Source organism: Entamoeba invadens, assembly GCF_000330505.1.
Source record: "Entamoeba invadens IP1 unplaced genomic scaffold scaff_1105074726403, whole genome shotgun sequence".
NCBI lineage: Eukaryota > Evosea > Mastigamoebida > Endamoebidae > Entamoeba > Entamoeba invadens.
The window spans coordinates 108,786-124,660 of NW_004440309.1; the positions used below are offsets into that span (position 1 = coordinate 108,786).

Genomic DNA, 15,875 nt, shown 5'->3' on the forward strand with positions numbered 1-15,875 from the left:
TCTCATCTCTGCAAATTTTACGTTTTGGTAACAATTTAAATTATTTGTATATATTTTATAGTGTTTTTAAAATTTTTGGTAATTAATAGATTTAAATGTTACACACAGATATGGGAAATTATACTACAAAGTATTATTAACTATAGAGTATAGTATAGAACATGAATAACAAAACAATAACAATATCAATGAGCATACGAATCACAAAAATTTTCAAGCTTTGTAAGATCCGCATTTGACATTGTCTCAAGGTCTAACTCATAATCCTCTCCCGTCTGATCCCCACTCATAATTTTTGGGATCATCTTTTGTGCTTCTTCAGACAATTTGGTCACCTTTTCCATGACTCTTACTTTATCCTCGTAAGTGTAGACTCGTATCACATCCTTTTGAGTGTCATCCTCAACTACTAACTCAACAGCCTTTTTCTTTTTCGGGACTTTTAAAGCTTCTTTCTGCCTTCGTTGGTCCTCCTCCATCCGTTCCTTTTTCGTTTCTTTGACTAATTCCCGTGCTTTCTTCTCACGGATCTCCTGGTCTTTACTTTTCTCCTGTTGTTTCTCTTCTTCTCTTGTTTCAAGGGGAAGCTTCCCCCACTTCTCCTCACTCTTTTTGAGTAAATTACTTGCGTATGTATAGAATAACGTCCCAGGGTAATTGTATTTCATTCCGTTTGTCCACACCAGTCGTAAATCGTTCATGAACCCATTCGCCGTTTTATACTTCCCACTCGCTAACGTTTGTTTAATCGTCTCAATACACATCGGCTGTTTAATGATTGTGTAATACTTTGGAGCTCCATCTAAGATCTCGTCAACAGGTCTCATGAACGCAGCTACACTTTTGTCCGCTATAATCCAATTTAACATTTGCAAGCACATCTTCTTGTTGTTTGATGTCATTGGGAATGTCTTTGTTTCAACCGGCACTATTTGCTTAACAACATCTTTGTATCGATCCGGCTCACTCTCCACTTGCTTCTCCGTTTTGATTTCTTTTAACTGCAGTGCCTCAACTATGTTGCCCAACTCCTCATTACTCAACTCATGAAGACTTCTCCTGTTCTCGTCGTAATTCAAAAAACACGAATTGACAACGTACCGTGCCAGTCCAATATTTTTGTTTCTGTTTTGTGCATTAGAAAACGTTTTGAGTAACTCAGGTGGGAACACGGCCTTTTGTGACACGACGACGGACGAGATGTAATTCTTGATAGTCTCAATCAACATCAATTCACTCAACACTTTCGATGACTGCACTAAACTGAGTGCTTCCAATGTTGGGGACTTCTGTAAATACGACCACTCAACGTACACATCTAAACTGCCATCGGAGAGATCTTTAAAGAACTTTTGTTGTGTTATGACACAACTGTGGACCATTATCTTCTTCCCACTCTTTCCACTGATCTCTCCATCTGTTTCGAGTGATTTGAATATTTGTTCGTTGCCGGGAAGGAGCTGTGGAGTGTATAGAATTTTGATATTCGACTTGATGTTTTGAAGGTTCACAACAAAGTCCAATTTCTTTTGCCGAAGTGCAGAGTCGACGGAAGACAGCCGCGCTCCTTTCCGTATGATTTCCGCAGCGGCAATAACGTTCCCGTAAAAGAACGCGGCCTTTAATGGAGATTCCTGGGTCGCTTTATTAAGAGATGTTGGCGATGCCCCACTGTTTAAAAGAGCTATCACAAAGTTGTTTTTCTGAAGACGAACAGCGTATAACAGTGGAGTATCGCCATTGACATCAATCTCTTCTTTTTGGTCTTTGAGGTCTTCAAAAAAGTCGAATGCGTCGAACAGAATGGCCAAATGGAGGCATGAGAGTTTTAATGATGTCTTTGATGTTTCTTCGAGTTACTTCCAGTTGTTTTAACACAATTGTTTTCAATGATTTGAGTTGACAAACGGTATGAATGGCTTTGAAGAATTTTGAATAAAGGAAGGTTTTGTTTCATGATTGTGTAATGTATCGGGGAATATCCATTTTTGTCGACTTGGGAAAAGTCCTCCCCAGCATTTAACGCAGATTTAACTTTTTCTGTATTGCCGGTAAAACACATATAATGAAGAGTTTCCTCTTTTGTGGTACTCATTTGATTCTTTCGAGTTTTGTCTCTTTTTGTTCTCAATATAATTAAATGTAAATATATAGTATCGTTACTATATCATATAGTATATGGAATTATACTATATATATATTATTATAATAAATAAAAAAATAACGGTAATAAATTATTAAGACGTGCTATTTTTGCAAATTTAATAGTAATAATGTGACCGATAAAAACCAAAAACTGAAAAAAGAAACGAATGTCTGCAGATGTCTATACCAAAAATCTTGAGCGAATGTTCCAGCGAATATTACAGAACACGCTCCCAAGAATGTTTGATGTGGAGGTGTTGTTGTCTTTATTAGAGAAAAGTGTTATACCAGTTTGTTCTTCTACTCATCATCACACAAGCAGTTTTCTGTATGGAAACCCTATTACACAATTAGTTATTACTCAATGAACTCGAACTTAAACTTGACATTCAAAATATCGACAAATAGAAGGAGGAAGTTCTGAGGATCTTCGATTACTTTTTTCGCCGCGACGACGTTGGAATGGCGATCACGAAACTGTACATACTCGACTCTTTAATGCGCTTTTTGGAGTCTCCTGACCTTAAAGCGGATTTTATACTTCTTGCACAACCCGCAGTGACTCACATTTTAATGACTTCTTTCATGACAAAATTGGAACATGACAAAGCAGTGAAGTTGCTTGGACTTTGGGATCAACATGGGATCAACAAAGAGTCGATTCCTAATTGGTTAAACCTTGCTAAAACCCCAAGCGAGAATGATTATGGCTTTGTCCTTACAAACACCATTTCCGTTCGACTTCCCGCTTCGGAACCAAAAGAGTTGTTCACTACATTTGTGTGTGATACCGTGTTGGAGTGCGACATTCAGCCCTCGAAAAGGTATGACAAGTTGTTCTTTTTGACGTGTTCGAATTATTCCGATATCAAACTTTTGGAAGAGAAGGTCAAGGAGAGATTTCAACATAATTTCACGATGAGCAATAAAGACGCTCCAGAACACGTTTGTGTCGTCAGATACGATTCTGAAAATTTCATGATCGAAAACACTTTCTCGCCTTTGACCGGGTTCGGAGCTTATAAAAAGGCCGAGCTGCCGCCTGAAATTAACATTAATACAGACACACACACTTTCGTTGTGCGGAAGAAAAGAAGCCCATCACCTTATAGAGACGAATTTAGACCGTTCCAGTCTTTTAAAAGATCACCATCAAGAAGTCCTAGAAGAAGTCCACCTAGAAATGCTTCACCTAGAGGAAGATCTCCATTACGTAGCCCATCAAGAGGAAGAAGTCCACCTCGAAACTCATTACCAAGAGAAAGAAGCCCAATACGAAGTCCTTCTAGAGGAAGAAGCCCACCAAGAGGACGATTTAGAAGTCCATTACGAAATGGGTCGCAGAGAAATTTACTAAGAAGTCCACGAGACAGAAGCCCTCCGCAGTATAGAAGAAGTCCTTTAAATAACAACGCGTCATTTAGAAGCAGAAGTCGAAGTAGAAGCCGCGGTTCAAATCGAAGAAGTTCGTCCAGGTTTAGAAACAGGTCGCCATCGAGATAATGAAGTGTTTTTTTTCGTATAATGGTTGTGAAGGATTTAATTGATATGTATTTTAATATTAATATCATATCTCTCATAATATATCATAATATATTATAAATTATAATATAATATATTAGATTAGATTATTAACTCAAAGGAACTTAAAACAAAATCATTTGAATATACCCGCCTGGTTAAGTGATGTCAAAATAACACCTATAATGCACACAAACACGCCAATGATTATAATACTAAACCCAAACCATTTCAAAAATCCTTTTTGTGTCTTAAACACAAAATAACTGGGGAAAACATACACAACAAGGACTCCAAATATGGCACCATTGTATACTAACACTACTTCAATTTGACTCACTGCAATCGCAACTACTATGATAAGACTAACTAAAGTGATTGTTTCAAATATTCTTCTTCTGTCTGAATCCTTCCACAACCCAAAGCATAGTCTGTCTAATAAATCTCTCTCTGCGTGATGAACTAATGGGAACGACGCAGCCATCACAAGAACAAAAGAAGCACAAGCCGCCAAAATGGGCACATCGTCATATGGGTATGTCACTAAAACATTTCCTTTCAATGCATCTCCACGACTCAAATACCCGAACGTGCCCACAAATATATACACGACTAGTGCAAGACATGTGGATATGATTTGAACCAATGAAATTTTAAATGTCGATCTATTCTGTAATTCGTCATAAAATCTGAGTACATTATAATGACCACAGAACGCCACAGTCATGATTGGAAAGCCTCTAAACAAGTCCCAGCTCCAGTTGAACATAACAGCAGGCACTTTCAATTCTTTATATCTTGTGAAGTACTCAATAGTTATAGTAAACATGGTATACAAAATGCAGAGAATAGCAAGAAATGAAGAGAACCTAAGTGCACTCAAATTCTTAAAGAACGTTAGAGGAAGTATTAACAATGAAATGATTGTTATAGTGAAGCTTCTGTCACTATACCACTCGTCATCATAATCACCAAAAAGTCTTGGAATGAATCCCCCAAGGAATATGATGTACCCAATACAAGTCCCCGTTGTGTAACAAAACGCAGACAGTTGTGTGACTATCGACAAATACTTCCCTCCAACCGCATATGATATTTCTTTGTATGTAAACTTACCCGTGGCATCCGCCGCTATATCCAAAAATATCATCGTCGTCGCAGAAAGAAAACACGCTACTACTAATAGGATTATTCCCATTCCCCATCCAGCGTGTAAAAATGCAAAAGGAATGGCCAAAGTTCCACTCCCTATGATCGTGTTCGATAAATTAAAAACGGTGCCCAAAAAAGAGGCATCGTTTTTCTTATTCATTTGGAAACAGTTTTAAAGTTCCTTTTAAGTTCTTCACCCATTTTGTGGTGTTCATGTGGTAGCATTTCAAATAGAAGCAGTTCGGGAAGATCATGTGAATATAATTTAGTATATTTACTATAAATTATAGTAAAAAATCAATACACAAAAAAATTGCAACTTTATTTTATCTTTGTTTTTTACAACTCAATATCTAAATGAAAACTGATTGATTTAGTCAATAATGAAACAGTTGATGTTGGTGAATACTGCCGGTGTTACTTCTAAAATATTTATTATATAGTTCAAAATTCGTTAAGCTTATAAACGTTAAATATATGGAATGCAAAAACATTTGTTAAATATAATTAATAATGGTGACACATGTGATAGCAAAAACGAACACTTTGAAAACAGTGGAGTATAATCAAAACAGCAAAATTTCAACCTAAAAAATTGAATTTTAATTATTTAAACAGTATAGTCGGGTGATAAAGGGGGTTAATTTGGGACAGAAGTAGTTAATTTGAGTAAAAAACTATAAAATATAATTTATTTAACTATAAAAGTATTAGAAGGGTTTTTTCAATTAACCACTTTGAAAATAATAAAAGAAAACCATAACTTTCTATTTATTGATATTATTCAATCTTTGAAAACAATGGAAGAAGAAGAGAAAGGAACCCTTGATGAAACAACCACAGGCAATCAACATAAAAAAGCAATTCAAATACTAGAAACCAGTTTAAAAATTGTATTTCAATATATATTCATGATGTATATGGTTAAAATGCCAGAGTTTAATGAATTAACAACAGTGTCAATCCTTTAAAGTGTCACGGAATCACTGAAAAATCATTATTTGTTAAAATCTTTCAATCTTTCGTTGTTAAACCATTCCCATAGAGAAAAGAAAAGAGAAAGACCATTTTAACATTAAAACAATTGGAGTTGAAGAAGAGCAGAAAAGAAATGAAACAAAAGAAAAAACAAAGGAAAAATTCTTTAACAAAACAAGTTTCAGACAAACCATAAAAAGTGCTGCGTTTTAGACTTCCACATTTTTCTAAGTGGACAAATTGAGGTGTTTTTGTTTATTTTTAAATAGAAATTTATAATTATTCAATTTATAATCATTTAAAATAAAAAACGATAATTTATATTATTATTTTAATTTTATGTTTATTTTGACCTTTAAATAGATTTTTTAAAAATTATAGTTTCAAAATTATATTTATCAAAATTAACTACCTTTGTCCCTTTTTAATGCTATTTATCCCCCGACTATACAGTCAAAGTCGCTTATTTGTGGGTTTTCTTGCATAAAAAGCTGTCTATTTGTAGGTTTTGCTAAGAATTTGGAAGAATATTCTTTGATTTATTATAATTATCAAAAATTAATAAAAATAACCATATTCTTAATATTTAGTCTTTTACTAAAGTCTGTTTGTAAATAGTTGTCCACTTGACACAATAAATACACAAAATAAGCCTTAAAAAATAGGAATTAGAAAAAAGTTAGAAAACTAAATAAAATCAAAAATAGTGTTTTTGGAGATTTTTCAACAGTTTCCCGAAAAATTACAGTTATAATGGTCTAAAAATTTACTATTACTGTTTTAAGACTGATAATATAATTACAAATATGATACTAAAGTTTCGACGAATACTAAGGTTTCGTTTTATTATTTAAATACTATTTGAATAATAATGAACATGGTTCTTAATTATTTTCAAAAAAACGTATAAATATAACTCTTATATTTAACTTATACAATATTATAAAAAATATTAATTATTAGTCGAAACCTCAGTACCACATTTGTAATTATCAATCAAAAAATATTATTTTTTATAGTATTTTTTAAATAAAATATAGAAACAATTATTAAATATGGAAATCATTTTAACAGAAACTTGAAATTTTTAAATTAAATAAGTTAAAAAAATACAAAAGAAGTCTTTTTCCATATTAGATTTTGTTTCAGATAGACTCAAAAAATAAAGTTATTTTAATTGATTTCAATTAATTATTCAGTTTCGAGAAGATACAACCTATTTGTATGTTTTGATTTTGATTGGTCAGTTAACCCACAAATAAGCAAAACCCACAAATACGAAAACCTACAAATAAGCGACTTTGACTGTAGTGGAAAAAAGCTGTCGTGAAAACCCAAAATTATAGTAAATTAATGGTATTTAACTATATAATTTAGTAAAAAATTCGATTTGATGCTTTTATTTGATTGGTTAAAAAAAAGAAAATTACAAAAATAATTCGGCAATTCCAAATGACAAATTTTATAAAAATAATTTTATTATAGCATAATTATAGATCTATCCCAGTCACGACAGGTTTTTTCCATTACTGAATAATTTAATAAAATATGTTTAACACTTAAAATAACACTTTTATTTTTGTTTTGGTCTGTTTTTACATGGATATTAATCCAATTTTTGATGATTTTCCTTTTTTGGCTTGTATATTGTTGATGCTCATTATATTAACTCTAAAAAACGGAAATTTATTTAATAAACTCGATATTTCCCGATTTTTAGATCACTTGAATTTTGTTTCATTAACACTTTTTTAAAGTGTTAATGAAAATGTTTTTTTGATAATTAAATTATTTTTCAAAAGAATCATATTTATTTTATTATGAATAATACAGTTGGTCTGTAAATATACAGACCAATTTTCCAAAAAAATACTGTTTATTGAGAAATAAGAAATAACACCTTTTGGGAAACAATCATTAAAAAACCTTTACATCGTTTCATGTTTTCACAATTTATTTGATGATCATTTTGCTTAAATTTGAAATTATTTTTTTACTTGATAACATAAACAGACTTTATATATTAAATATAAAATAATATCCACATTTTTAAATTAACAAGTATTAATTAATTGTATTTCAATTCAATTGTTTACATCTATAATTTCTACAATAAATTGTAACAATAATTTTTATTGAGTATTTTTGTGATTTTAAAATTTATTAAACAAATATAGTATTCTTTAAACATTTGAAAAGTATATAACTTGTAATATAATAAAGAACTGGTCATTATAATTTTAAAAAATAAGAATGTCTTTTTCTATTCAAATGTAATCAAAAAGTAATTATTATAGCAACAAAATATATAATATTTATTGAAAACCACGTCACTGTCATTATATAAGAACAAAAAATATTTATAATACAACTTGTATTGAATGCACAAAGTCGATGTCTTTTCGATGCAAATTATAACAAAATATTTTACTGCCCCCAAAGATTTCATATCAATTATTTTAGTCTCGAAGAAATATGAATTTTTACTTGATCGTTTTAGAGAAAACCCAATACCAATATATCCAGATACCACGCACTTGTTTCCTAATATCCAAACACAAGTCCTTTTTACGCCATTCGATGTGGTTCTTCCAAACATAGACCGCCACGTTTATTTATACTACGTCTCATATGACGAATTTAAAGAGAAAAACAGCACATTTGAGATATACAAAAAGGTCCATTACACGCATAAAGATGTTTCTAAATACGGTCTTCACATCCCAGAAAACGTTTTTGTCATCGCAAGTCAGGCATTTTCGAATCAAGAAGAACTCACATCTTTTGACATTCCGTCGTACGTAACGGAGATTGGGACCAACGCATTTGATTCATGTGGCCTTGAGAAATTATATATACCCGAGTCAGTCAGAGTCATCCAGAAATATGCGTTTGTTTACTGTGAACATTTAAAACATGTTATTTTACCAGAGAATATAACGGTGATACCAGAGTCTTGTTTTTCAGATTGCACTATGCTTGAAACGATCAATTTTCCAACAAATCTAATCAACATCGGAAAATGTGCATTTAGTGGTGTGAACTTGAAAGAAGTTAAAATTCCAAATAACTGCCGATTGGGCAGTCAGTGTTTTGAAAACTGTGAACAGTTGACAAAAGTCGTATTGAATGGAATTCGATGTATTTCAGATTCCACATTTGAAAATTGTAAAAATCTGAAAGAAGTTGTTGATAGTGAGGAATTGGAAGAAATTGGAGAATACGCATTTGAAGGGTGTGAAAAACTTGAAATGTTTATTTTTGGTGAACATTTAAAGTTCGTTGGAAATTCGGCGTTTATAAAGTGTCAAAATCTAAGAAAAGTGATTCTTCAACATGTGAATTACGTTGGCGATTTCGCGTTTTTGGAATGCAAAAATTTAGAGGAACTTGCCATTAAAAATAAAAATTGTGTTATTGGAAATTCCATCTTTGAAAATTGCGACAAATTGAGTGTTTTGGAAATACCAAATTACAACACAGAAATGAGACTTGAACTCACTGAAAATGAGATAATAATATTGAACAAACTCCATATAAACACAACTGAAAAGTGTGTTGAATGCGTTGATGATAATTTCCAATTCGTCGAAAAAGAAAACGTCGACTTTTCCAAATATCAGAAAATTAAAAATTTTAAAACTAATGAAATGAAGAAAATCGACTTGAACACTTCAGTTGAACAAATTATGTGTAATGGTATCATATCAACATCATTGACATCTTTGTATGTACCTTCTTCTGTTGTTTTAACAGATAATTATTGCGTTAATCAGTGCAAAAAATTAAAGAATTTTGTTCTTCCTAAACACGCAAATTGCGTTGAAAATCATTCAGTCACTGCGAATTACATAACAAACATTGAATTTCCACAACACACAACCAAATTGTCAAAATCAGCATTTGAATTTTGCAGATTTAAAACATTTAAAATACCAGCTGGAATAAAAGAAGTTGAAGAAGATGCGATTTTCAATTGTTACAATTTGGAAAAAATAGTCGTCCCATCAACTGTGACAAAAATCAGTAAGTCGTTTGTGACCGATTGCCAAAAACTCACAGAAATAAAAATTGAAAATAAAGCATTACTCGATACACAAAATGTGATTTTAAGAAATCACAACGTTCTAACAAACATTTTAGATATTCCTGATTATGTTAGAGTTGTTGAAAATTTAATGAATTTTGATGAAAGTGTGACCAAATTGGTTATACCAAACACCATCACTTATGTAAAAGATAACGCACTTTCTTCATATGAAAATTTGAAGGAACTCATTCTCCCAACCACATTGAAAGTGATTGGAAAACACATTTTCTCTTTAAATGAACACCTTTCCAAGATTCAAATTGGTAACAACACAAAAGAGGATTTCGACAAATACGTCGTCAATTTTAGCTGCCATTTACGACTTTTGAATTACGGATTTCATTTTGACAATATCGAATTTACTGATGATGATTATTTAAAAATAGGTAAACATTACAACCAAGTAATGCACATGGAAACACCGTCTAAATTTGTCACTTCAAAAACAATAGAAAACAAAGTTTATGAAAATGTACCCAATATTATTACCGATTACTCACAATTAATAATCAACACTAATCATTTTGTTATCCCTAAAGACATTACTGAAATGGTCGAATATGGTTTTTATAAATCTCATATGCACTCGGTTGATATTGTAAATGTGACAATTATAGAAGACCATTCTTTTGCAATGTGCTTTTATTTAACTCGCGTTGTCTTACCAAACAATTTATTGAAAATCAAAAATGCAGCTTTTGCCAATTGTTATTCTCTGAAAGAAATTTTGCTACCAAAAAGTCTTCAAGAAGTAGAGGAGAGTGCTTTTAACCATTGCTCATCACTTACTAAATTTGTTTGTGACGATAAAGATGTCGTTTTTGGAAAGAAATGTTTTGCTAATTGCATTTCACTCAAAGAAATACCTCAAATAAAAAGTGTTGGCAGTGCGATGTTTATGAACTGCAAAAGACTCGAGGAAGTGACTTTATATGAAGGGTGTGAGTGTGTTAGTGATGTCGCGTTTTTTAAATGTTTTGCACTCTCAAAAATTGAAATACCAAAAAGCCTTACAAAAATTGGAGTCTTTGCGTTTAGAGGCTGTGAGTCCCTTAAAGAAGTGGAAATACCAGAAACCGTTTTGACTGTTGAAGATGGTGCTTTTTACAACTGCAAGCAATTAACAAAAGTGGTTTGCAAAAACAAAAATATCTTGGGGAAATGTGATCTGTTCGAAGGATGTGATTCATTAAGATATTTAGACTTTGGTAACGATGATTCAAAATACCAATTTGAAGTGAGTTTTTCGTTTGCAGAGCAAATGAAAAAACACAACATCAGTTGTGAAACTATTACAGTGAAGAGAAGTGATGTTCTTAAATTTGGAACTTCTCAAATGGTTACAGAAATACAAACAAACAAATTCATTCATAAAATAGACGAAGGGTGTTTCTTCATGAACACGGAAATAACTACAATTGACATTCCAGATGAAGTCAAAGAACTTGGGATCTATGCATTTTACAACTGCAACAACTTGAGTAAAATTGTTATATCAAAGAACATCACAGAAGTCCCTTCTTTTTGTTTTGATGGATGTACTAACTTGCTTTCAATCACGTTTAAAAGTAAAATACAGAAATATAAGATGTTATGTTTCAACGAATGTTCGCAGTTAAAGGGGAAAGTTGATGCTTCTGGAGATTGTTTTGAACTTATAGAAGATGATGATGATTCGTATAGTGAATAATTTACATCTTTTTTCTTTTTAGTGTTTCAATAAAAGACTTTTGAAACTGATTAATTGTTGAACTAATTTTAATTATTAAAATATCTATTTAATAATTGAAAATTTGTCGGCTTTTTATTTTGGGATTCTAATTATTCTTTTGAACTTGAAAAACTCGAAACTTTAGAAGTGAAATGCGTAAATTTCTCTTTGGAAATGTCGGACAAAAGACACCACAGTCGACACCATCAACCCCAACAAAGAAAATACCGAAGAAATATAAAGATGAAAAACAAAAAGATGAACTTCAAGAACTGAAAGACTGTCTCCAGTCGAAAAATGTGAACGACCAAAAAGAAGCAATGAAAAAAATAGTCTTAGCAACTGCAGAAGGAAAGGAATGCGGATTTATGTATATGGACGTTTTAAAGATCATTGGAACTCCTGACATTTCTTTGAAGCAATTGATTTATTTATATATAGCTACGTACGCATCAGTCGATGAACAAGAAGCAATTCTCACCGTCAATTCTCTTATCATCGACTCGACTAACCACGACCCACACGTTAAAGGACTTGCATTTCGGACTATGGGGAATATCAAACTGAAAACAACAGCAGAGTACTTTGTCCAGCCTTTGATTAAAGGGTTAAAAGACAGTGACTCATATGTAAAGCGATGCGCCATTTTAAGTCTTCTTAAAATACTTCAAATACCCAATGTTACAGTTGACTTCAAGGCAATTGGGAACTCCATATTAAATGAATTAGAAGACGGTGATAGTGTAGTGGTTGCCGCAATACTTTCTGTTGCCTCTGAAATTCCAGCTTTATCAAGAATGGTCCAAACAGAACAAGTAGCTACTAAGGTTGTTCATTTACTTGAAGGAAGTAATGACTGGGATCAATCAGTGTTTTTAAAATATTTCAATGAGTACAAACCACACTCTAAAAGAGAAGCGGAGATGATTGTTCAAACTGTATTTGATAAGTGTTCTGTTGTGAACGAAGGGATAGTCATTGACACTCTTAAACTTGTTCTTCGATTCAAAGATTTTTTGGACCCACAAACACTCGAAGAAGACTACGTCATTCTTGCAAATATTATTTTGAAAGTAAATGCAAAATTAACGAGTCAAAAACAACATGAAATGCTTTATATCCTTTACAGAAACATCAAGCACTTTATTACGTTAAAAAAGGAACTTTTCTCGTCACAAATCAGTTGTTTCTATATCATGTACGAAGACCCAATTTTCTTGAGAACAGAAAAAATCGAAATTCTATTATTGTTAGTAGAAGAGTCGACAGTGAAAGACCTTCTTGATGAGTTAAGTGAGTCAGCGACAGCGTCTTTGGATTTTGCACCACGGTTGTTATTAACTATTTCGACATTAGTCACAAAGTTTCCGTCGTTGGGGAACAAGTGTGTCTCTGTGATAGTCAAAATATCAAGAGAAGTCCCAATGCTGAGTGAAAGTTGCTTAGTTTCTCTGTGTGAGATATTACTCACTACTAATGGAAAATACATGAAAGCCCTTCCCTGTGTTTTGGAGAACATTCAGGAAATGGGAAGTGCTGATGCAAAAGTCGCTTTACTGACTTTGTGTGGCGAGTTCCCAAACAGCATCGAGAACCCTCGGGAAGTCTTGTTAGACTTTATCGAACATTACCAAGAAGAGAGTTTGGAAGTCAGACTTTCGCTTATGATTGCGACAGCAAAAGTGTACCAAGCATTACCTTTCACTGAGACGACTCGAAAGGTTTTGGAGTGTGCGATGAAGTCGAACGAATATGTTGAGAGAGAGCTTGCCGTCTCTTTGTGGCGTAAGTTAGCGAAGAGTGAGAAAATAGTCCATATCAACAGTCTAGGCGTTGTCAGAGGAAATGGTAACAAAGACTTTTTGTATCACATTGGTGAGGTTTCAACCGTCCTTGAGATCTCTCCAAGCAAGATGCATCGATATATCGACAAGCCCAAAAGAGTTACTGAAATCAGTTTGGATTCCGAGAAGCAAAATGATGTTGATAACAAAAACATAGAATTATTCAAAAAGCTCAAAGACAAGTTGAAAACGCAAAGAGGGTTATATGGGCCAGAAGAAACGGATGAGAACAAATTAATGAGTGTTGGGAACAACCCCAACGATTTTGTGGGATCTGGATTTTTATTCAAAAAAGACGGTGTTTTGTATCTCCGCGTTGGTCTCAAAAACATTTCAAAAAGTTGTATTTCGGGACTTTTTATTCAATTTGATTCAAACAGTTTTGGAGCGACATGTGGCAATTTTGAAGACACGAGTTTTGAAAATGGCGAGGTGATCAAAAATGATATTCCAATCAGTTTTGATGAGACAAAAGTTAAAAAGGGACCTTTAGATAACTCCATCCGAATTGGGATCGCACACAAAGACAGAAGAGTCTCATTCTACACACTAAAGGTTCCAATCTACTTCATGATGAAAAAAGTCGAGAGCATCGAGCCACGACAATCAGCGGAACTCTTCCACAAAATGCCATTTGAAAAGACTCTGAATCTCAAACTATTCCAAGTGGTTTCCACGAATGTGAAAACGCTCTTAACAGACACTATAGGCTTCCAAGTTGTTGCTGAAAAGGTTGAAGAGCAAAACGCAAAAGTGATAGTTCGGATGGTTGTGAATCCGACATATAACATCATTGGAGAAATTAATGTACTTGGCGAGAGTAATGCGGTGAACATACACTTGAAGTCGGAGAACGAAACATTACTTGACGCCTTTTGCACGTCTTTACAGACTCTCTTCTAAGTATTAAGAGTTGGATTGTTTTGTTATAACTTTTCCTTTCACTTTTAGTAGTAAACAAAACTATCTTTAAATTGCCTGAACTTGAAATATAAAAACCAAATGAGTTCGTCGGGTTTCATCGACTTTTTAAATCACGCGAGTGGCTCGCAATTCGCCGCTTGTGCATATACAAAGTCAGTTCTTGTTGAATCTGGATATACAGAACTCCACGAGTCTGAACTTTGGAATTTGGAACCACAGAAAAAGTACTTTTTGGTTCGTGGAAATTCAGCGATTGTTGCGTTCCACACGAACAAAAGCACTTCGACGTCTCGCATGATTATATCTGGTTCGCATTTGGACTCCCCTTATTTGAAACTGAAGCCAAATGCCGATTTAACATCAGTTGGGTTAGTGGGAGTAGCTTGTGAGACTTATGGAGGTGGGATATGGAACACTTGGTTTGATAGAGACTTGGGGGTATCTGGAAGAGTCGTTTTAAAGAACGGAGAGCAGAGAATATTCACAGTCAAACAGCCAATTTTGGACATTCCAGCGTTGTGTGTACATCTTGACAAAGACAAGAAATATTTGGTTGACACAGAAAAGGACTTACACGCTTATTTGAAATCGTCCGATAAGAAAGAGTCTGCCACAAAGTACATTCTTGAAAAGATTTGCGATGATCTGAATGTACCAAAAGATTCGATCGAGTCTTACGACATTTGTTTGTGTGACTCACAACCAGCTACAATGTTAGCGAACAAATTTATAGTAGGGCAGGGAATCGATAATTTGAACGGAGTGTACACATCCCTCATGGCGTTCTTTAACTCCGAGAAAGAGAACTTGGAGAAAGAGCAGCTTGACGTTTTTGTGGCGTTTGATAACGAAGAAGTTGGTTCTGTGACACGTACTGGTGCTGAGAGCAATTTCTTAGAAAAAATTCTACATAGAGTCCACTTTTCTCTTTTCAAAAATTGCACAACTGAAAGCTACGATATAAGTTGCGCGAAGTCAATTGCCCTGTCTGTTGATGGCGCACATGCTAACCATCCTAACATCGACAAATCAGAAAAGAATCACAAAGTGACTCTTAATGGAGGGCCAGTCTTGAAAAATCACTGTGGACAGAGATATATGTCTGACGCCTTTTTAAGGTTGTTGATTCAAAAAGCGGCTGTAGATGTGAAAACTCAAACGTTTGTTTTAAGACAAGACTTGGCGGGTGGATCAACAATAGGGCCCCACGTGTCGGCTTGCACTGGTATCACCACAATCGACTTGGGTAATCCAATGTTGTCAATGCACTCCATCAGAGAGATTTGTGGCGCACAAGATGTTGAAGCAATGACCGCTTTGATTGAAAAGTGTTACACAAACTTCCCCTGCTTGGAAAACTTTTAATCGATCAATTCTAATAGTTGTAGTTTAATATACTATACATAAATTATACGTTACACTTCTGAAGAATAGTAACCAAAAAAATCAAAATTAGGGTTTCCCGAAAGTATTGGAAATAAAGTGGCAAATTTTGGTTTAACAAAAAATT

The 15,875-nt window shown here is 33.5% G+C and overlaps 6 protein-coding genes across 6 annotated transcripts; 4 read left to right on the plus strand and 2 right to left on the minus strand.

The window, feature by feature from the left end:
- Nucleotides 1-185: 185 nt before the first annotated feature.
- On the minus strand, nucleotides 186-2,095 carry EIN_390360 (bromodomain containing protein, putative; the record flags this gene model as incomplete). The annotated part of the gene is made up of 2 exons (XM_004256144.1): nucleotides 186-1,849; nucleotides 1,909-2,095. 2 exons carry the CDS (start codon nucleotides 2,093-2,095, stop codon nucleotides 186-188), a joined length of 1,851 nt encoding a protein of 616 aa, XP_004256192.1.
- A 512-nt stretch (nucleotides 2,096-2,607) lies between these two features.
- EIN_390370 (hypothetical protein) lies at nucleotides 2,608-3,648 on the plus strand (the record flags this gene model as incomplete). The annotated part of the gene is made up of 1 exon (XM_004256145.1): nucleotides 2,608-3,648. The coding sequence occupies one exon, from the start codon at nucleotides 2,608-2,610 to the stop codon at nucleotides 3,646-3,648; it is 1,041 nt and encodes a 346-aa protein (XP_004256193.1).
- A 154-nt stretch (nucleotides 3,649-3,802) lies between these two features.
- Nucleotides 3,803-4,978, minus strand: EIN_390380 (vacuolar amino acid transporter, putative; the record flags this gene model as incomplete). The annotated part of the gene is made up of 1 exon (XM_004256146.1): nucleotides 3,803-4,978. The coding sequence occupies one exon, from the start codon at nucleotides 4,976-4,978 to the stop codon at nucleotides 3,803-3,805; it is 1,176 nt and encodes a 391-aa protein (XP_004256194.1).
- A 3,199-nt stretch (nucleotides 4,979-8,177) lies between these two features.
- EIN_390390 (hypothetical protein) lies at nucleotides 8,178-11,576 on the plus strand (the record flags this gene model as incomplete). The annotated part of the gene is made up of 1 exon (XM_004256147.1): nucleotides 8,178-11,576. One exon carries the CDS (start codon nucleotides 8,178-8,180, stop codon nucleotides 11,574-11,576), a length of 3,399 nt encoding a protein of 1,132 aa, XP_004256195.1.
- Nucleotides 11,577-11,749: 173 nt separating this feature from the next.
- Nucleotides 11,750-14,344, plus strand: EIN_390400 (AP-1 complex subunit beta-1, putative; the record flags this gene model as incomplete). Its single annotated transcript, XM_004256148.1, has 1 exon — nucleotides 11,750-14,344. One exon carries the CDS (start codon nucleotides 11,750-11,752, stop codon nucleotides 14,342-14,344), a length of 2,595 nt encoding a protein of 864 aa, XP_004256196.1.
- Nucleotides 14,345-14,443: 99 nt separating this feature from the next.
- Nucleotides 14,444-15,730, plus strand: EIN_390410 (hypothetical protein; the record flags this gene model as incomplete). Its single annotated transcript, XM_004256149.1, has 1 exon — nucleotides 14,444-15,730. The coding sequence occupies one exon, from the start codon at nucleotides 14,444-14,446 to the stop codon at nucleotides 15,728-15,730; it is 1,287 nt and encodes a 428-aa protein (XP_004256197.1).
- Between the last annotated feature and the right edge of the window lie 145 nt (nucleotides 15,731-15,875).